Source organism: Balearica regulorum, chromosome 10 (genome assembly GCF_011004875.1).
Source record: "Balearica regulorum gibbericeps isolate bBalReg1 chromosome 10, bBalReg1.pri, whole genome shotgun sequence".
In the NCBI taxonomy this organism is placed as follows: Eukaryota; Metazoa; Chordata; class Aves; order Gruiformes; family Gruidae; genus Balearica; species Balearica regulorum.
The window spans coordinates 460,589-481,817 of NC_046193.1; the positions used below are offsets into that span (position 1 = coordinate 460,589).

The window sequence follows — 21,229 nt, forward strand, 5'->3', positions numbered from 1 at the left end:
CTCTGGTGGGCACCTGGCCCCCAGCCAGGGTCAACCCACCACACAGACGTACCAAGAGCAGTTCTCCAAGTCAAAGGCTTGCCTAAGGTCACTACGTCTGAGGCAGCACCTTCACCACCTTTTTGTTGTACAATGCCACCTGCACAGCAGCGTGCTCTCGGTGGTCAATCTACTTCAGGCTTGCTCCAGTGATGCTCTAACAGTCAGGGAAACCGTAACCATTTACCTTTCTCTATGGCCTTTGGCAATGAAGCATACTAATACAGTATGCTATATTTGGTAACATCTAACGGCAATAATAGCATATTTGGTAATACAGCATACTGTCTGTCTACTGGCTTGCACAGAGCTGAAATCGGGACGGTGGAAGAATCAGTAACGTGTTTTTGTTCTGGGAAAATTGAGGCACATAGAGGAAACTCAACAAAACAGATTATGGAAAGGTAGCTCGTGGGCCTCTGCTCGCATCAGGCTTTGGCCAGATGGTAGAAGTGAAGAGTGTGTCAGTCTTTACCTTTAGGTTTCCTTAAAGTGCACTCTGCGCAGGCCCTCCTTGCCAAGCAGGGATGTACACGGCAGGACGGGACGGCTCAGACAGAGACCATCAGAGCGCCGAGCGCTGACTGTCTCTCCAGCTGCCGTGTCCGTTGCGGGCACTGACCCCTGGGAAGGCCTGGCCAGGCAGCTCCTGAGGGCTGAAGAGCCATTCTCTGTCTCCAGGGAGCACCATTCTGCTGGGAAAGGCCGCCCTCGGCTGCGCAGAGAACTGGATCGGCCTGAGCAGCGCTTCCAGGGCTGCCCTGTGCAGTGCACCCAGAGTGCCGTACCCCTCACCCTCCAGACGCTGCTGCCCGAGGTCACACACTCGAGTACGTTGAGTGAATGTATAGCAGCATGGGAAACGTCACACGGTCTGAGTGTGAAGAAGCTTTTTCTTTCTGTTTAAGTACTATTGAAAATCATCCACATAAACAGATCCAGACTCGATAGTGGATCACAATTAAGCTTATGACATGCAAATTACGTTAATTTTTCAGCAGCCAAGCGGACACCAGACGAGCGCTCGGCACCATCTCGACGTGGGTCAGCACAGTGAACACCTCAGAGCCGCGAGGGAGCCGTCCGTTGTGAGGTCGGGCCTCGCCTCGCTCGCACGGCACGGAGGAGCGGCCAGGAGCCGCTGCTCAGCTCAGCGGAGCCCGCGCGTCCTCCCGGGGCTGGGCTCCCCCGCAAACGTGCGGGCATTTGCCTTCCTCCAAGAAGGCCTGGCAGTGAAAGGCAAACGGGGGAATCCCGTCCCTTTCCTCCCCCCGCCCAGTATTTTTCTTGGCTGTGGGTTTTGGTATTTGGCCGGCTCTAGAATATTCCCCGTTTCCTTCTGTCCACCTGCCGAGTGCTGCCTGCTACTTTTAGTCCTCTCATTAGCCTGAATCTTGTCCTTTTTTCTACATGGTGGTGGGAATTTCTCTAGCTGGGAGGAGAGTTCTAGGTCAAGTTTATATAATAACTAGGAGAAGGTGTCAGAGCTCTCAACCTTCCCTGCTTTTCTCTCGGTAACTTCATACTGCTTTCTGTTCATTAAACTCGGTCTGTGGAGTAAGAAGAGCCCAGCATACAGAACTAACGGTAGGCAATTCTGTATTTCTGTACATCACGCAAACCCGTGTTTTATGCCACAATTCCAAGTCCTAGGAAATATCATATATATTTGAACACTTTGAAAAACAAACCACGGAAAGATCAAATGCATCCATAACCCTGAGTCATTAGTCATCAACCGTGGTTTTTAAAATGCAAACACCAGAGATTCTATGTAAAATAACCACCTGTTTTCTTATTTTAAAAGGTTTTTTTAAATCATCCTTAACTAAAAATGAATTAATTAAAAGAAAAACTAATTATGGTTGCCTGGCAGTCAACTTCCTTTCCTTCAGAAATCTCGGGGAATAATTACTTGGTAAACATTTTTTTTTTTTTTTTTTTATAATTTAGTTGCATTTTAATTACTAAAACATATGGTATGTTTGTATGAACCTAATACTTTAGAAGGCAAGCTTGGCAGCAGCAGGGCCCAGAGCCCTTTCATGAATTTACAGAGCAGAGCTGTCACAGCAGCGGATGGGCGCAGCTTTAGCACAGCGAGTGTCCCGCGGGCCCGACCGAAGGGGAAGCGCAGCTTGGTCTTCGGATCCCGGTTTCCCTCAGCCTAGTCTAACGCCAAGCGTCAGTCATAACGGACCAGGAGGTCAACATTCGTAGAATGATTCACAAACCGCTGGGAATGAAGGAAAAAAACCACAAACAAAGAAAAACGCAGCTAGATGTGGCAGACAGCGTGTTCAGCCCCGCAGCAGAGACTCAGGGTGCTGTGCTGTGTGACCACGCGCCATGCCTGCCGTGGTCCCTACCCACGTTTTACGTTTGAAGGATTCTGAAAAATGACGAGTAGGGAGAATATTTGGTTTCTCCTGAGTGATCTCCTGAGTGTCCGTGACCCCCAGGAATCCCTGGCTGGTTGCTGCAGTCACCTGCTCCGGGCGCGCAGATGGGGCCGCGGGCTGTGGCCGGGACCCGCACCCCGCACCCCGCAGGACGATGCTCCTCAGGGGAGCGGGCGGGAAGCGCCGCCCGGGCGCGGTGGGGGCCGTGTGGGGCACCTGGGCCGCCCTGCCCGCCGGGGGGGGCCGCCCTGCCCGCGGGAGGCGGGCGCTGCCCCGGGCCCCCTCCCGCCGCTGCCAGACCCCCCCTACCCGGCGCAGGGCGAGGCGGCGGCGGGGCCCGGGGACCCTCCCATTGTCTCTGGCGGCGGCGGGGGGCCGGGCCGGGCCGGGCCGGGGGGGGTGGGGGGGCCGCCCTCCGCAGCCTCATTGGCGGCCGGCGAGCGCCGGTGCCTTAAATGGGGCGCTGGCGGGGGAGCGCTTCCCATTGACAAAAGCGCCGCGGTGGGGGCGGAGGAGCGGGGCCGGGCCGGGGCGGGCGGGGGGCGGCCATCGCCCACGGGGGCGCGGCGGAGGCTGCCGCAGGGCTCGCCGCGGGCAGGGGCGCACCCCGCGCCCTGAGGCGCCGGGAGCGGAGCGGGGAGGCCGGCACTGCGGGCAGGGGCGTGCTGCAGCGCGCAGGGGCGGGCCGCGGAGCCCCGCTGCCGGCAGCCGGCTCGCTCGGCGCCCCTCTCCGCGGCGCGCACACCCAGACAGGCGCACACACGGCGGTACCCGCCCCTTCTCCCCGCCGCCCTTCTCATCCCCGTCCATGGCGCTGAGCACGGCAGCCCCCCGCTCCGCACGTAAGTAAGCGGCTCCGCCGCGCCTTTGTGCGCGGCCCTGCCCGCCCCCCGCCGCAGGTGAGGCGGCCCCGTCGCGCACCTGAGCCCGGGGCACCCCGCGGGGCTGCCCGGCGCTCCCGGCCCCGCGGCCGCTGGGCTGCGCGGCTGCCCGGAGGGGGGGGGGGGGGGCGGGCAGGGCGGCCGCGGTGGCTGCGGCTCGGCCCGGGGAGCCAGGCTCGCCGTGGCCCTGCCGTTTCGAAGTCGCGGTGCGGCTCTGGCCGGGGGGGGGGGGGCGGTGCGGGGGGTAGCGCGGCGCTGGGCCGAGCCCCGGGGGTGCCGGGGGGGGGGCGGAGTGGGGGAGCGGTGTCCGGCGGCCGGGGCTGAGCCCGAGCCGCGGCCGCCGGTGCGTCAGGGCGCTGCGCTCTGCCTTGTCCCTCGCAGGTGGCGGTGGGGCGGCTCGGCGCGGGCATGGACCGCGGTGACTTCCCCAGCCCGGGGGCGGCGGCGGGCGCTGAAACCTCAGACCTAATGGAAACTGGGGGCGATGCCAGATCGGCACCTCGGCGGGGAGGCAGAGGAGGAGGAGGCGGCGGCGGCCGTTGCGGGTTTCCAGGGACTGCCGAGCCCGGCGCTCCCCCGGCTGCGGAGACGAGCATGAATATTGATGGGCCCGTCGGTGGCGGGAGGAGCGGGGCGGCCGCCGCCGCGATGCCGGGAGCCCCTGCCCCGCCGCTCCGCGCCCCCTGCTCCAGGGACCCCAAAATGGTCCATCAGCGGTTCCTGCGGAGGAGCGTGGTGGACTCGGACCAGGAGGAACCTGCTTTCGACCTGCCCGAGTCAGAGCACCAGAGGAAGATCATCCTGCTCCCGAAAACCAGGCGGATAATCGCGGAGAGGGCCAAGGCGGGGCACGGGGGGGTGGAGGAGGTGTGCCTGGGCCCCCAGCCCCCGGGGCAGCCGAAGGCAGCGCCGGCCCCTGGCAGCGGCGCGGGGGCTGAAGAGCCGAAGGAACCTGGCAAGGATGTGGAGAGGAAAGAGGCGTCGGATGCTGCCAGAGATCAGAGCAAGGCTAAGAAAGAGGAGCCCGAGGAGGAGGCTGACATGAAAGCGGTTGCCACCTCGCTGGATGGCAGGTTCCTAAAGTTTGATATTGAACTCGGGAGGGGATCCTTCAAAACGGTCTATAAGGGTCTGGACACGGAGACGTGGGTGGAAGTTGCGTGGTGTGAACTTCAGGTAAGCCGAGCTGATCCTCCTGTGTTTTTTCGGCTTTGTAAGCCTAGGAGCTGAGGGCAACGTGCCGGTGTCATCTAGAGAAGCTCAGCTTTGAGCAGCCTTTATAGTCACCCTCGCTTAGTATCCAGTGTCTAACTATAGCGCAATATTCTCATTGGCTCCAGATCTACCACCTTATGTACACTCCTCCCAGGCTTAACCCTCTCAGCCCTGGGATCTGACTGCCCGCACCGCGGCTGTTGGCACAGGACCTGTCACAGCGCGGAGAAGGGCCACGAGCCGCTCTCTGCCAGCGCGCACGGCGCGTCAGGAGGGGCTGAACCGAGCTCCTCTCCCCCAGCCGCTTCCCAGAGCAGCGGCCTGGTTTAGCAGGAGCGGAGCAGCAGGTCCCGGATTAAAAAGACACCGAACATAAATGAACTTGGAGTGCCTTTGCGGGGGTGAACTTTGCTTTTCCTACAAATAGAAACGCATTATGCTTTTATAAGGGTTGAAGGTCTTGCTGCCCCCTCAGCTGCCCTTTCCCCTGCTCTGACATTGTGGCTGTCGCCACCTTCTTGATGATCAAACCTCCGAAAGCACCCAAGGGCTTTCTTTTTTTTTTTAGGTGTCATGAATTAGTGCTTCAGGTCAAAGACCTGTCTATCCAAATACCTTTTAAAAGGAAGATATTAAATAAAAGATCTGATTTGGGCTCTAGATCTTTACAGTGAAGCCTTCCAGTAATAGCTGAAGAGAGTGAAGGTTTAGATGCTGTCTTTGGCTGGTTTGGGGCATGGCTGTTACCTTTTTCTTAGTGATTTTTTTTTTATATTCTCACTTCTGTAAAAACGGCACTAGTATATGCTTAATTTTTTTTGTGAGGCTTTTAGTGTCTGTTACTTACCTCATTTCTTTTAGCATCCATTTGAATGAGACCTACTTAAGAGAAAAAGCTAAGATAGATTTTTATTTTTTTTCCTTGAGCTATTACTTAGTCTGAGTCACTCTGTAATTTTGGTGGGAACTAGAAAATTTAACTCTTGATTATAATTTGGGATCCTTAAGCTTCCACTGGCCGACTGAGCTTTATGACCTACGAGAGTATTTGAGAATAGCATGTAAATAATATGATATAATAAGCTTGAGCTCCTGACCGTTTGTTTATCTCTTTAATGTTGGCTCAATCTGTTTGTAAATCACTCCTGGCTTCCTGGGATCGGTGGGGATGGATGCACAGCCACATCATCTTTATTCCCTAATGATTTCATTACACAATATAATCATAATTCACTGCAGCACTGCTTCCTTAATAAAAAGTACAGGGGAGCACTTTGCAGTCTTTGTAATCTGCGTTCCCCTGGCTTTTATTAGCCAGGGATGCAGAATGTGGGGCCACAGCATTGGGAAGGGGTTTAACCCCTTGTCGCCCAGCCCAGAGGGCTCCTGGGGAAGGGGCCGTGCTGCGGGATTGCTGAGGGGCGCGGGGAGGTGGGCGCTGTGGGCAGGGATGAGAGCCTTGCGACTGGGTCTTTGCCTGCCTGCGGCGTGCGCAGGATCCCGGGCGCATAAGGTGTTTGCTTTGGCAGCCCGAGATTCCTTCGGGACGGTGATTGGGATGCTGTCGGGGGAAGGTCTGGCCGTAGGAAGAGGCCGATGTTCAGCTGTCGGTCTGGCCGGCGCCGTCACTGCAGAGCCATCGCACGGGTCGGGAATTCATCTCGGTGCCAAATTTTCTCAGTGTGCTCTAGCAGGGGAATTGAAATAGATGTATTTTCATCATACGTGCTGTAGCAGAATAGCTTAACTTCAAAAGACTGCCAAATGTATTGGCGAGCAGAGTGTGGTGAAATTCCAGCGTTTGGGTCATTTACACTTGAAGAGGTTGGGAAGGGAACATTGCAGTGTGCAGCTTACCTGGTGGCTGGCTGGCTTATTCCTCGTTCAGCTTGTTTAGGAATTGTCAGACTGACTGCATGCGATGAAATCATCTGTAATAATTCCCTAATTCCCACTAGTTTCCATTATGTGTGCTTCAGCTTAGCTTGGATTTTACTGCTAGACAGTTTCAGTTTAATACAGAATTTGGTTTAGGCCTCTAATTAAGAAAAGTCTCGTTATTATTCGACTGCTTTAGAGAAATTGGTGTGAAGCCATAGAAGTAGGCGAGGGCTGCTGGTTCTCCTTAAACACCGCTGTCTGCTGGCCCTGCGGATTCGGAGGCGATGCATCCGGCGGTATGTGAATTTTGCAAACCAGTACTTTGGTCTGGATTGAGAAAGTCTAATTGAATGACAAAAGTCTTTAATCACAGTGGGATTAAAGCCTGTGCTTCTAGGCTGAGTTTGCGTGGAGGAAACGATCAGAAGATGTGAATAGCTGTGTGTTGTCTGGGGCTTTTTGACTTGCAGAGTACTCTTTGAATTCAGCTGGGGAGTCTCGCTGGGAAAAAACGTGCAGAGGGTGCCGTCAAGTCATCGCTTTATTCGCGGCATTTCGGAAATTTTGATGTAAACTGTGCCGGTTGGATGTGCCCTTGCTTGTGCCCTCATTTGTCTCCTCCTCTCTGGAAATTCTAAGTTCAGGTACACGCGGCAGAAGGCTGGGTGGGAGCCATCATCTCCATGCTGCCGAAGACAAAACACCTTCCTCTGCAGCCTTGCGCCGTCGAAACCCACCCCAGAGCCTTTCTGCAGAGCAACTGCCACGAACCGTGCTCGGTCCGTCTGCTGGAGCCCGGGGGTGAAAGCTGACGGCGCTGAGGTTCCATCAGGCGTTAATCCTCTGTCCTTGCTCAGCACTTTGTCAGCCCAGTTGTGCTGTTGCCCCTGTGTCTCGGTCTCTTTTTTTTGTCCGTCTGTACAAAGACCTCGCGAGCCGTTCTCATTCAGTGGTTTTATTTCGTTGAAAAGGTGGCTTTAGGGTTCAGAACCCAAATCATGGCTTGGATTAGGGTCGGATCCAAATGCTAACCAAACGAGCTCTGGGGTTTAGACCTGTCTGAGAAGACATGAAAGCTGTAGTCAAATTCTACCTAGAAAATGAGTTTATTGTTCCTTCCTGAAACTGAAGTATTGGAGCAGGATTAGCGTGCCCTTGCACTTTGGAAGGGTTTGCGTTCTAAGGTTTTCAACAGCTATAATTAATTTTAATTGGCGGCGTACAATTGCTGTGTGGCGAGGCTTTGGCAGAGCGGTATTTCAGTGTTGCGCTCCTGAGTGAGATGTTAGGTCATGAGTTAGGAATATAGGCTCTTGCCAATCTACTGCTCACAAGCCAAATAATCTTTTTAGTTAGATGAAGGGTTTAAAAATCCCTGTCCAGTTTCCCTTTGGGAAGATGTAGGGAAGCCACAGAGGAGTCAAACCTGGTACTGTCTCAAACCTCACTGTGCTCTATGGTTCTCGCTTGGGCTCTGAATACTGAGCTTGTGTTTGATTGCATTGAATTCTAATTTACACTGAGAGCATGGAAGGGCCGGACTGTCTCACCCTGCTGTGGCGGTACCCGTGGTGGGGAGGTGCCCGTTGGTGAACACCGCGGGAAGCCAGGCTTTTCCTGCTGGCTGCCCGGGATTGTTGATCTCCGCGGTGCGTACCGGTGCTCACTGGAGGCCGGTTGCTCCAGGGGCTCGGCACGAGGACGCACGGCAGTCCCCGATGCTCCCTGGGACGGAGCTGGGTTGAGGGATGGGGTGTTGGAGGTATTTGGGGAGCTGTGTAAGAGTGAAGGATGGGCTGAGGGTGATTCTTCTGCCCTGCCCATGTAGCTGAAGTCTCAAATCAAGGGCGTTAGAGTAGCTCTGTCCACGTTTTCCAAATGGCCACCCAGCCAAGGGGGCCGTGGTGGTAAAACAGCCACAGACAGACCTGCTGCTCTAGTGTGGCAATTTCTTGTCCCTCACACCTGCAGCTCTTCTGCCAGAACTTAATTATCTTTACAAGATAAGTAGTTTGCTTCATAGTTTTATAGCGCTTTTTCCTTTTTTTTGTGCCATTGCCAGTCTTTTCAAACTGCCCGGACCAAAGAAAAACCATGAAAGTACATTGTATGTCGAAGCCACTCAGACACTCAGCAGTTTCAGATTTTGAGGGCATGGATCTCAACTGAAAATTAAGTTCTAAATGTGGATGAACACTTCGGTCATTTGATTCATGTGCAGTATTAATATGGGAACAGATAATGTATTTTTTTGATCTCAGTTTTTATTCTTTAAATGAGAAGCTCATCCAGATTGGCTGATAACTGGCTAATTTCAATATGGCATGAATATTCTAGAAGTACAAGATGAGATTAGACTTTGTTTTAAGGCAAGGTGAATAAAAAGGGCATTTAAAATCATTAATGCTAGACCTATGTCAACTGGCTAATTTTTGTTTCTAAGGCTGATAATCTCTCCTCGCAGCAAAATTAGTGGTTTGAGTGGATGACGGGAGCAAAAGCATGCAGCTTATTTCTAAGCGTGTTACCTTATGTGTAAGAGTAGGCTATGCAACTTTTTTTTTAAGTGTTATTTTCCATCTTATGTCCACTTAGGTCTATGGTAGTTGTTCAAAGCCATACCAAAGGTCTATGGTTTGGATGGTTTTGTGTAAGCAGGTACATTGGCAGGTTAAAAGTGGGAGCTGGTAAAATGGACAGTGTTAAGGCAAGTTGGCTTTGCTTTAGCTGGCAAGTCACTTCCGGCAAAATCAAATTATGTAGAGAGAAACTGTGGGAGGGGGAGGATGTCATATGCCTCTGTATCAAGAATCCAGGGGATTTCTTTCTGGAAAAGGTAACATCTTCAGGATTTTCACTGGTGTGGTAGTTTGGCTTCTGTAGCTTCCTTGTTTGCTGACAGCATTCATCTGATGTTGAAATGGTAGCTGGTTACTACCTCTGCTGTTAATTTATTGGCCGGATAAACTTTGTAGTGTAAATTAACAGAATAATTCAGAAACTGGGAGAAGAAGGGAGGGAGACTGCATCTGAAGGCTTGAATCTGCTACTGCTGTGTGCTCATATCAAATTAACTCTGAGACTAATTTTGTCTGTTTTGAGTTAGTTCTTGAGGCAGTGACTTCTCTTTAACGTTAAACAGTTGGTTTAGCACCGCTTTACAGTGCACTCATACTGACACGTGCCTGTGTCGGGGTGCGTTAGGATAGCTGTCGCCCCGACACGGAGGAGCAGGGTAGGGATACGGTAGCGAACTATTAATAGACTGCTTCTCAAATTCAGTAAATGAAATGGAGCTGGGTCAGACTTCACATTCCACCTCTGACTCGAGTAAGACTCCATCCGTTCGCTTTTGAGTGCATTTTTGGCTAAAGGTCGGTCGTATGTTCTCCTAATCCTGGCTGAACTCTTCATGCTAAATGTGTGGGCTTGCAGTAAGAGGAAATGACTGAAAAGAAACCCAGAACTTGGTGTGAAGGATATTTCTGGTCTCTTGGGTCATCTCCTGTCCGCAGCTGACGGGGAAAAGAGTTGATGTTGCAAGCTGTCATCACAGTAATGTTTGCACTTGATGGGCAGTCTGACTGGTGCGTGTGGCGTGCAGAGGTCTGGTGTGATGGCTGCCTTGTGTTGTGGTTAGGGTGGAACAGAGCTCTGAAGAAAGCTCAGTGGCACTGGTAACGATGTGCTCGAAGGGCGGCAATAGCAATTCAGCTGGTGGTTACTGGAGCTACTGGGATGTTTGCATGCTCCAAGAGGTCGGAGATGCTGCAGAGGTTGGGAAAAGTGGTTTTTTGGGTGGGTTGCTGGAGGGTGAGGCCCTGCTGCAAGGCTCAGGTGTGACGGGGTTGTTGAGGAGAAAGGGTAGTGATAGATCTCCCATGCTTCAGGAGCCCCCCTGAAGTGGTGGGTTTGAGTGCTGAGAAGAGCTTGCCACAGCTGTCCGATGAGCAGGGAGTTTGGTTTTTAGCCTTGCCATGACGTGGCTGTCGATTGCCAGCAGCGGATGCTTACCTCCGTGTTCAGGAGGTGCTGTGCTAGGTCTGACTGGCCAGAAAACGTAGATAGAAGGTAAGTGCTGATGCATGATACCCGGCCAGCCTGTAGGCGTGAGAAAAGGGCAGCCAAAGGCGTGTCATGCGAGATGTATGACACTTGGCACCTCTGACATCTTCATTGCTCTGAAACAGGAGGGGCTCACGCAACTCATGTTTGGAGAATGTCTGAGATAGTTACGCAGAAGCAGAACTGGTTTGCCTCTCGGTTAAGTTTGTTCATGTGAAATAGAAGTTACATCTAGAAATGTGTTATTTCCTGGAATGATACTGGCATGTTGGAAAACACAGGTGTTATCCTGATGGTGAGTTTGGTGTGCCTGACACCACGCTTGGCAAGGAAGGGGAAAGTTGTTTGTTGAGTTTTTCCATGGAGTTGAGAAGTCGGCAAGAAACGACCTTCATCCACTATCCTGCTATTGCTATGTAGCTCTGAAATGCAGGAACCAACTCGCTGCCTTGCTGCTGCCCTTCTGCCCGCTCTGCGATGAGAAGCCTGCCCTTCTGCCAGGGGCCACTCTTACATTCCCTGCAACATCTTAAACAACAAATGGCTGCAGCCTCTTCTGCGGTGGCGTTTGGACCAGTTGTTAAGACCACAAGGTGATAGAGACACAGCAGATTTGAAAGTATGGTGTGATGATTTTTCTTCACATTTAGAGAGAGGAGTCTTAGCTCCTCTCTGCCTCCACGTCTGCAGAGCAACTAAGAGGCTGTGATCAGTTGGTGTGAGCTGTTTGGTATGAAAAAGCAATGCGTGCACCCTCATTCTCCACAACTCTTTTTTTCTACCCAAAGAGCACTTTTAGATCTTTCTGAATCCAGTCTCCACATAAACCGCAGAATAGAGCCTGTTTTATGTATTAGATTGGCCCTTGCTCTGGAATGGGCTAATCCTCAAACCATGAGCAGCTTCCCATGTCCCGGGATAAAATCTCACTGTCCTCCAAAGAAATCAAGTCCATAGCTCCTTTTGGCATGAAGTTTATCCAAAGCAGCTTGGCTTGTTGGGAATTTTGTCCATTACGAATTAGCTTGGGTGTTGCATGGCTTCTGAGCGGTTCTTCTGGCGTTCTCTGGCAGATGATCCTTTCCGTGTAACGGACACTGAGACTCTGGTGCAAGGAGAGGGTCACAGGTCCTGTGTCTCCTGGGGTCACCTGTGCTGCGGACACGGAGTCGCTGAACACTTCTAAGCCTTAGGCAGCATCCTGGTTGCCAGCCAGTTGTCCGTAGGGATTGATGAATTTAGATTGAGTTTTAAATCAGCTGGCAAGAAATGTGTACCAAAACTTTCTAGAACAATTGTTTTGTTGGTTAGCAGTGACTTGGCTTACTCCGAGGCAGTCGTCCATGGTGTGTGGTGATATCCCTTCCACTCAGTCCCAGAAAGAAAAAATACATAAACTCATACAACTGTACTCATCTTGAAGTTTATTTTTGGAAGATGCTCCATTTGAGGCTTGAATGGCCTTACATACCTGGGGTTTCCGTTCACCATCATCCCAGTAGTGCTTTTTAAACCCATATTACCCCGCTAAACACGCCATGGCCTGTCTAACCCCAGTGCAGCTCTGGCGTTACCCCACATAAGCAAATTCCTGGGCCCGGTGGGGTTTCTTCCCTCCTTCTCTGGAATCTTCCATACGCGTGCACATGCATTTTAATTCCTATCAGGTGTCTGTACACAATCGGATTGTTCTGAAGTGATTTACTAGAAAAGAATGTTGCTATATTGTGTTAATGCAGCGTAATGGCCGTATAATACGGTGGTTAAATATGCAGTGGGAGTGATGGGTAAAATGAAATGCCATACGATGGGAATATGTGCTGCTTAAACTATCAAGGCAGGAGTAACTTAAGACCTAATACCATCTGTTCCTCAGTTGTTTGCTACAGAGGGATACAAAACACTTATTCATGAACTCTGAGGGAAAACAGATAGGAGAATGCAGGCTCAAATAACACTTGTGGTGGTTTTTCTTCTTTGGCTATTTTTTGTGAACTCAATCTGATCTTCATTCCTGACTTATTAAAAGAAAATTAAATGTGCTTTCAGTAGTATTTGAGCCTATTATGAATCTCTGCAGCACTTTGGTAAAGTTAATTTGAATTTTAATGTGATTTTTTTGGTTAGGTAAGTAAACTTAACTGCTTTGACTCCTAGCTCTTTCTAAGAAAATGAAAACCCAAAAGGAAACAGGCATTTTTGTTACGTGCTAGTTGTTTTTTTGCAGTGCTTTGTTTTGGGGAAAGCTGTGCTATAGTTGGTTATTGAAGCCACCAATTTGCCTTTCTCACATTCTGAAAGTCCTGCTGAAGTCCAGCTCTCCTGAAAACTACTGAAAAGGTTTTTTGTTTCATCTTAACCCGGAGAACTTGAATGTACGTCTGTATGGATGATGGCTGATTTTTTTTTCTAGCTAAGTTTATATTTCTGGGGAACTATTTTACTTTTTCCATTAACTGTTCAGCAACGTACGGGCCGGGATAAGCTGTGGTTCAGCATGGAGCGTTGTTCCGTGAGTCGCTGTATTGGCAGGGCTTGTCTAAACGCTGTTGTCAGCGTGGTTTGAGTGCTTAAAACTGTCTAAACCCCAGTAAGACTGAACAGATGGAGGAAGGGGTTTTTCTTCAGCTAAATAATCAAAAATTGTTTATATTCTATACAATAAGGTTTTATTAAAAAGAACAAATGACAGTTGGTCACTTGATATTTGGAGAGCTGAGTATTTATTTTGCAAAGGCAGTATAAAATGGGCATTGCCTACGCCTGCTTTGGAAATGAATGTTCCTTTCTCTCGCTGGCGTGTGCTTGAAGGATTAAAATGATGGTGTTTATTCCACATTTTTGTACAATAAGCAGCTTTTTAACATTGCTTTTCCTGATGCCGTCTGGATTTTTTTCAGTTCCAGCAAGATTTTGGGTGACCCATTGTAGTGGCTGGAGCTGATACAGCTGTGGCGGTTGACTGAGCAGAATCAATTTTGTCTATTAAAATAGAACAGTGTAGAAGGGGGGAAAATCACAACATTTCTAGCGGATGTATCTCATTGCTGCAGGCCCATGCGGCTCTGCTGAAACATTTGGTAAAATCTAGATCTTGCAAAACTGCTTCCAAATAGGTTTGGTTTGTTCCAGGCTTTACTGATTAAGGAAAATTGCCGTGATTATGTGCATTTGAACTTGTTTTGTTTCTCTGTCACATTAGTGTTTGGTTTTAGAGTTGTTGTAGATAATAAAGCAAGTGTTGCACTAATAAAACAGACTTGTTTTCTCTCAAACACAGTAAGACTTATTGCCTCTGGTTACTAATGGAGGATGAAAATATCTTGTCCTTTGGCAAACGGCACGATCACGACTTAACATGGGTGGCTTTGCATGCGCTTAATGTCTGTGCGCATGTAAAACTAATAGGAGAAGCAGAGAATGCAGAACCGCTTGTATGGAGCCAGAGGATCCGGAGTGGGTGAATCGGTAGGAGCACGCTGGGATGGTTCCTTACAGCCCCTCTGGGACCCTGCCTCTCCAGGTTACGTTCTCCATTGCGTGGTGTCGCATTGTTCGTTGGTTATCCCAGAAGGGATTGTGAAGCCTGTAATCTCCAGGAACTTCCAGCACAGGCAGATGTGGGAGAACATCAAGGGAGATTTGGGCCTTGTTAGTTTGAAGCTCTTGTAGCGCTGTCCCAGGAAACAAATGGGGATTTTTCTGTAACTCCTCTCTAAAAGTGAGGAAAGCTTCCTGTCTGCTGGTCCTGAGATGTGTGGCAGGCTCTTGAACTGGATTAAAGTTATCTGAAGCAAATTTGAGCTCTAAATTCTTCTGAGCTGCTGAGCCCCATCAGTGTCAAGTAGCAGCGATCACTGGGTCTTTAAATAGAAAACTCATGTTGGAGCCTTCATGTCAGGCCTTCAGGACCGTCTGCTGAAGCTGGCTTCAGACCCACAATGGGTGGCAAACACTGATGTGTGGGGGCGGTTCCCTACAGATGGGAAGTACAACCGGTTACCTGTTGTTGGGCATGCCACCGGCAGTGCGGGTAGTCAGCAGCCATAGCGCAGAGCTGGGAGCCAAGAGCAGCATGGGGACGGGGAAGGCTCCACCCAACACCTTCAGACACATGAACTGCCTGGGAAGGGGTTGAGAGCTGTGGCTCCTCGCTCTGCCGGGGTGGGGGTGTCCTGTCCAGCAAGCTCTGACCTTTCCTTTGGGATTCACTTACTCTGAGAATGGAAGAATCTCCTGTCTTGGAGGCATGAAGTCACAGGAGATGTGCTCCTCACCCTTCCCTTAGCTGCGAGTAGTCATTTGGAGGCTTTGGTAAAGGCTCCAGTGACTACTGCTGATGGGGATGGAAATTTGGAATGAATCTCCCCTGTTCATGCATGTCCTTTGGTATTGCTGTCAAGGGAGAGGAGGTGGGCAATACCTCTGCTGGGTGTCACCTAAGAGGAAAATAGGTGCTGTCACCCAGCTCTCTCGCAGGGTGGTAGGTGTGCTCTGCAACTCTCTCTGGGCTCCAGGTGTTTGAAGAATGGATGCACAGTTCATCTCTGGTCCCAGCTGTGTTTATGTACCAGGTGGGCACTGTCCTAGGTTAAGGTTGGGGCCATATGGGGGTATGGAAGAGACCTTGGTTTCTGCAGGCACCTCTTAGGAGAAGGCATGGTGCTTCGGTATGCTGGCAGCTGGAGGACTGGGAGTCAGAGCCACAAGTGCCTTCAGAAGAGTGCTTTTGGACCCAGGTCAATTCTGTGCCTTTTTTTATAGTCTCATGTTAAATTAAGCCAACTGGATAGACTCCCATGTGATACAAGATACTCCTACAGAGGCACCCTGTGGTTTCCTCTAGGCTATAGACAGCTCTGAATCCTTGTTACGTGGAAGAGGATTAAGCTGTCTTTTCAAAGTATAGAAGAAAAACTTGTAGCAAATATCTGTGGTTGGGAGGAGGAAATGAAGTAAAACCTCTTCTTAACTCTCTGGAATAAATGCTAGATGTCTTGTGGGATTTTTGGGGCCACCGGAATTGCTGTTCCTTGTCTATCCCCAAAGCCCATGCCCCCACCACGATGTACGTTGCGCTGACCCCCGGGCCGTTGATAGGGAAGGGTGGTTGTTCAAGGGGAGAAAATCTCTGGGAGTGGTGAGCCCAGCTGATAGCTTGGATGTCCCATCCCATGAGAAATAGTTAATTAATGAGTTAAATAGTGTGTGATCGGAGGTGTGTAGCTGTGTACTTGGATGAAGCTGGCATTACAAGTTTTTAAACTTGTAAAGCTATAAAACTATTAGAAATGGCAAATCTTCTTCTAAGTAACACAGAAGCATTAAATACAAAGATTTGTTTATTACAGTATGTGTATATTTTTTTTTAGTGTTATCTCAGGTGGTTTGAGGGAGGGAACAGGCTAGTGCTCACTCATGTGTGGGCTTCAGGGAAAGCTTTTCCTCTAAATACTTCTGGGTTTGGGCTGCAGACTCCTGTGAGAAAGGAGATACGTGAGATGATGGAGTCTGTGTATTCAAAAGCAACTGTTCCAAACAAATGGGACTGTGGATGTTTATTGACTTTTGCTGCACTAACAGCTCTCTGTTTTTCTTTTTTTTTTTTTTTTGTGTGTGTGTGTGTGTGTGCTGCTTCCGAGCAGCAGCTCAGTTCATAGCGAGTGTTGCTGGCAGTGTCCGCCGTGTCGGGGCATCTCTGAGCATGAAGGTGGTGATGGAGAGCCACCGGAACCGGAGGGGCTGGGGCTGGGAGGTTAGCTTTGCCCGGAGAGGGCATGACAGCAAAGACACGGCTTGCTAACCTGGGGCCTAAAAATGCAAGCGGTGTCCTGCTGAATCCAAATTCTCAGTGTGGGAGGCGTGACTGATGCTGATCTGGTTTTGTTAGAGATCAGGGAAGGATCACAGGGTGGTTCATCAACCTGTTCCCACATTCCTTTGTGCATTTTTAGGGAGGCTTTATTAAAAATGGATGCTACTTCATAAAAACTTTCCAGTAGGCTTTTAAAAAGCAGTTTAATGTCGTCCCCTTCACATTCCTCCTCTTGCCTGTCCCCCACCACCCCTAAAGTTACAAGGATGGGGTCCTGCTCTTTAACACCTTCTGCGCTGCCGTGGGGTGTATGCAAATACGCTTGTTCTTTTTTCATGTCCCTCTCTTTTCTTTAGAGGGTCATCTTCACAATCACGTGGCGTTACCATCTTTGATTAATCTCGTAAGATTAAGTATTTCACCTAACAGTCTTCCACTTGTGCAAGGTGGTGTCTTGGGCAGCTGCTTTGTGGTACCTGCTGATCTTTCTGGAAATCCTGAGGAGGAAAATGAGAATTTGCAGAGAGATAAAGGAAGATGAGGTAACATCTAGTGAGAAGAGATGAAAAGGCATTTTATAACCTCTTGTGGAGTAATTGTTAGTTTCTGATTCTCAGCAATGGCTGGTACTTGCGGTCTTTCTGACTGCCACCTCGATGCTTGGCTACCCTGAGCCTGATGTTGCAGTTAATGATTTAACAGTACGCGTGCTATAAATGCTTTTTTAAAAAAAAACTTTGATAAAAATTATATATTGTGTATTTTATGCGTGATGAAGTATCCTCTATCCTAGTGCCGTTACCGCTGATTTTTAGAGCTGAAATTGTAATTTATGAATTCTCTGTTAGAGAAAGGAAAAGAAGTCATTAAAACATTTCCACTAAGCTGATTTTTGTGTGCAGAGAGAGAGAACTCTGTAATTTCTAATGAACTGTGACCTTTGTACCTTAAAAGATACATAGCGTACATTTCAAAATGGATTTCTGTCAGCAGGGTAACTAATGAAATCACCTTGCAGTTGGAGTCCTCGGTGCCTAGTAAGATGTGAACTCCCCGTGAAGCTGCTTCTCACAGTTTGGTTATTTCTGAATGTGCTTTTCTGTGGATTTTACAGCTACTACGGTCATGCTTTTCCTGCAGTTTTTCCTTCAGTGGGGGCAACAAGAGAATTTTTCCTTCCCTTTTATGTCAGTTTTCCTGGAAATTGAAAGTTGCTTTGTACAACAGAGGAGACGTGCACACACGCAGCATCGTGCGGTCTTATTTCCTGAAGAAACAAAGGCTGAAAACCAGCCTTTGAATATTTTCTTTTGACAACCGCTAGAAACAACTAGAAGGGGATGAGTTTTCTTAGTCCTATCTTGCTCTTCGTAACTTTATTAGGTCTGTGAAGATGCCAAACTCCCAGTAACTGGGGGTGAGCGCTGTACCGAAAGCTGCAGCCTGTGCCGCATCCTGCAGAGATGCTGCTCTCCACCTCCGGAGTGCTCCCACGGAGACGGAGGGCGGCAGCTGGGCCAGAGGAAACTCCAGGTCCCGCTCCGTGTCCTGCTGCTGCCGGAGTTGCTCTGCGTCGCACTGACAGCCTGGCAAAATAGGTGCCGATATCTGCATTATTTACAGGGCTTATATACTGCTGCAAAGCACGTACGGTATAGTAACGCATGGGTGGCTGTGCATCTATGTGGAGGACGCAGTGGAAGTGCTTCAAGTCTGTTTTAAAGTAATTTCCCAGCCTGGATGAATGAAGTAAAACCCACTCCTTGTTTATCATCGTTGCATCAGTTCTGAACAACATGTGTGTGGTTTTTCCATCACCTTAGTACAGTTCTGCATGCATTTTTCTCAGAGGATACATATTTAAGGGTCAGAATGAGCTATAATCTGTGACAAAGCAGAGCGTTGAATTGCGTGAATGGGAAAATGGAAGGACTGGTTTAACTAGAAGATCTTAAACCTGCTGAAATGTTAATTACTCTTAGAGGTCTAAGACAGATGAATAATTGCTCATGAAAGCCTATTCACCTGTTTTAATGAGCTCGGTTAAAAAAGAAAAAAAAGCTGCATGCTACTTCTCAGGTGCTCGTGTACCAAAGTTTTAAAATCCCTGAGCCCGGGTTTATGCGTTTCTTTCAATAAGCATTGTAGTCAGTCTGTGGTTTAGGCATGCTATATATTTTGCAATGTAATAACGTTCCCAGAGCAGCAGCTTTTATTCTTAGGTCTGCCCAAAATTAGCATGCAAATTTACCTGGTTTTAAAATAATTCCTCGCACCGATAGCAGTGTGATGATAGCAGGTCTGAGTGTTATTTGCCTTGCAAGATTAAAGCGAACAAATATTTTTTTAATTGAAGTGAGATAACGAAAGCGACTATATAGCTATACGCAGTATCCAGCAGCGCAGTATGTAAGCCCGTACCAGAGCTGTAATCTCCACAAAGGAAAGCACAATGCAAAATCAGGATATTTGTGAATAAATGTGGTTTTACAGCATAGCTGGAGAGTCAGCGGCTCCGTTGATTTGACTTCTCCTTAACCCTAGATGTGGAGGTGGAAATATATGCTCAAATGCTTCCCTTGCTTTTCAGAGAAAAATCCAGTAATTCCACCTTTCTTAACGAAACCATTTTAAGGAACATTATACCTGCTAGCTGGGTTCATTTCGTAGCGTTAGGCCTGTGTGATATATCTGGTAATGATACGGCAAGTGGGGCGGGGAACTCGTTAAGTAATGGCTGCGTTGTGATTTGATTTAGATTGCTTTGCTCTCACCCGTTGGGTTGCTCTTTACTTTGATATTCATGGCAAGTGTTTGCTGTTTGTTTGCTTGGTCTTTGCTTGTGGCATATCCAGGCGTTGGATGTGAGAGTCACTTAAAAAAAAAAAAAAAACCCCGCACAAATGTGCAATAGTAAGTGTAATAAGGATAAAATGTTTGTACAGGTGAGATAAATACAAGATTCTAAAATTGTCAATGTCCTCCTAAATTTAGCAACTATTAAATAAGATCATTTCAATGAGTATTAGTCTTTGTTAAAAGACCCTTTAAAGCACGTGGGGGTTTAAAATTAATTGCGCTATGTGGCATTCTTAATTGTAGTGGTGCAGAATATATAATATGCTTCTGGTAGGCAAAGCGTGCCTGGACGATTTAAAAAAAAAATAAAAATCTTCTTTAGTTTGTGAATTCTCAAGTACTTTCTTTAAAAAGTACCTGGAGCGGTTTAGGTGGATTGTGAACTTGTTCGGCAGAGTTCTCCCCAAGCCTTGCTTTTCCGAATATTTTAACTGTTTCTTTACACCGCGACTGATTTATCAACTTTCCCTTGACTGCTGTGTATAAGATGGTGCTGATCATGTCCTACCATACGGTTGACAGATTTGATCTTTAAAATGACGTTGCAGCTCCAAGGAAGGCTGTGTTAAAACTTTTGTTTCATTGCTGTCAATAAATTGTTCTTAGAATTTCTAATTTTGAAACTTTCTGAAAACTGAGTTTGAAAATATTTTAAGTAAATCACTTTGACTCATAAGAGGTTTTTCTTTGATCTTAAAAATGCTCTGGTGGTTTTCTATGGGATGATAATCCATATCTAGGTTTTGATGGTTTATTAGTATTACTTTTATTTTATTATACTCAAACCATTGAGTTCTTTGGAAATTGGCTGAATCTGCTGGCAAGACTCATCCAGCCGCCTCCTGCAAGAAGTCCTTTGCTGAATACTTCTGAGCACGCTTTTCTGAGATACCCGGGATTTAACTGCAGCTACTTGGAACCTCTCGGAGCTCCAACTTGTACGTTTTTAGTCTTGTAGACTAAAAATACATCTTTTAGAAAAAGAAGGATATTTGCAGTAAGTTGAATGAGAAATCAAATTATATTTGTTTCAAGAGTGCTAATATAAAATGAGTGGTTGTTTTTTTTTTTTTTTGAAAACTCCCTCATCTAGAGCTTGATGAAAACCAAGCTTTTGTCAAAATAAAAGGCTCCGCATAGCGTGCTGATAGTAATTATTAATTCCCAGGGAGGCTGCCCACCGTTCTCTTTCTTTGCGCTGCAGCAGAGAAATGCTGCGGATTATTTCTATAATCAGGTTAACTGGAAGTGCGGAAAGGGCTAAGGAGAAATTTTCTGGATTTAATGTCATAGTGGGGGGACAGGGTGGGAAGGGGGTCTGGCATGAGCTTGATGTGCAGCGTTCCCAAGGAGGATGTGCGGGCAGCCTGGCACGCACGCTGGGAGCTGGCACCTGAAACGCTCTTTTAATAACATACATGTTGCGTATCCGTTATTAGAGTGGGAATTAATGTTTCTTTCCCATGGAAATGTCTTGGGAGAAAGGGATGTGATGAGAAACATTTCTTTAGCCAGCCTTGTCTTGGTTTTCAGGGAAAAAAATTCCCAGACTCTTTCACTTGAATTTCTCCCACTCTAGAAAAAGCTATATGAATTTAAACACAATAAGAAATTACCCTAGAGTTGTGTTTTGGTTTTTTTCCTTTTAAAGTTCAATAGGTAAGGGTGTTTCATTTGCTACGCCTGTATTTCCTGGTTCCTTTCAGAAGCTGCAGGTTAGTGTAGTCTTTTCCCATGGCAGCTTCCTTGGTTGAAAGTCGGAAATATGAAATCCTCCTACAGGCTGAGCCTGCAAGGTTTAAGAAAACTTCGGTTGTGTGTGTTTAATGAGTTGCAAAATCTTATCTCCGTGTGAAATGTCTTAATATTACGGTGCGCGGACTTAGTGTTTGTTACTTGTTGTCTACTTACTGTCTTACCTGCTGGTGCCGAACGCTCCCGGCAGCGCTGGCCGTGCCGGGCTGTGCCGCGCGGCTCTGGACCGGAGCGGGGCTGCGGGTCATCCCGGCATGACCAGGCATCGTCTGTGGGGTGGGAGCCTGGGAGGGTTGGGGATCGAATTTGTAGGGCAA

At 48.5% G+C, this 21,229-nt stretch overlaps 1 protein-coding gene across 8 annotated transcripts in view; it reads left to right on the plus strand.

The window, feature by feature from the left end:
• Positions 1-3,045: 3,045 nt before the first annotated feature.
• WNK2 (WNK lysine deficient protein kinase 2) overlaps positions 3,046-21,229 on the plus strand; it is a 112,849-nt gene continuing 94,665 nt past the window's right edge. For 6 of the 8 annotated variants that reach the window (XM_075762641.1, XM_075762635.1, XM_075762638.1 and 3 more), the window contains exons 1-2: positions 3,046-3,283; positions 3,704-4,498. In XM_075762641.1, coding sequence (XP_075618756.1) covers positions 3,731-4,498 — 768 coding nt within the window. In that variant the 5' untranslated portion in view covers positions 3,046-3,283; positions 3,704-3,730. The remainder of the gene's footprint in view (positions 3,284-3,703; positions 4,499-21,229) is intronic. The other 2 variants (XM_075762636.1, XM_075762640.1) reach the window with 1 other exon arrangement.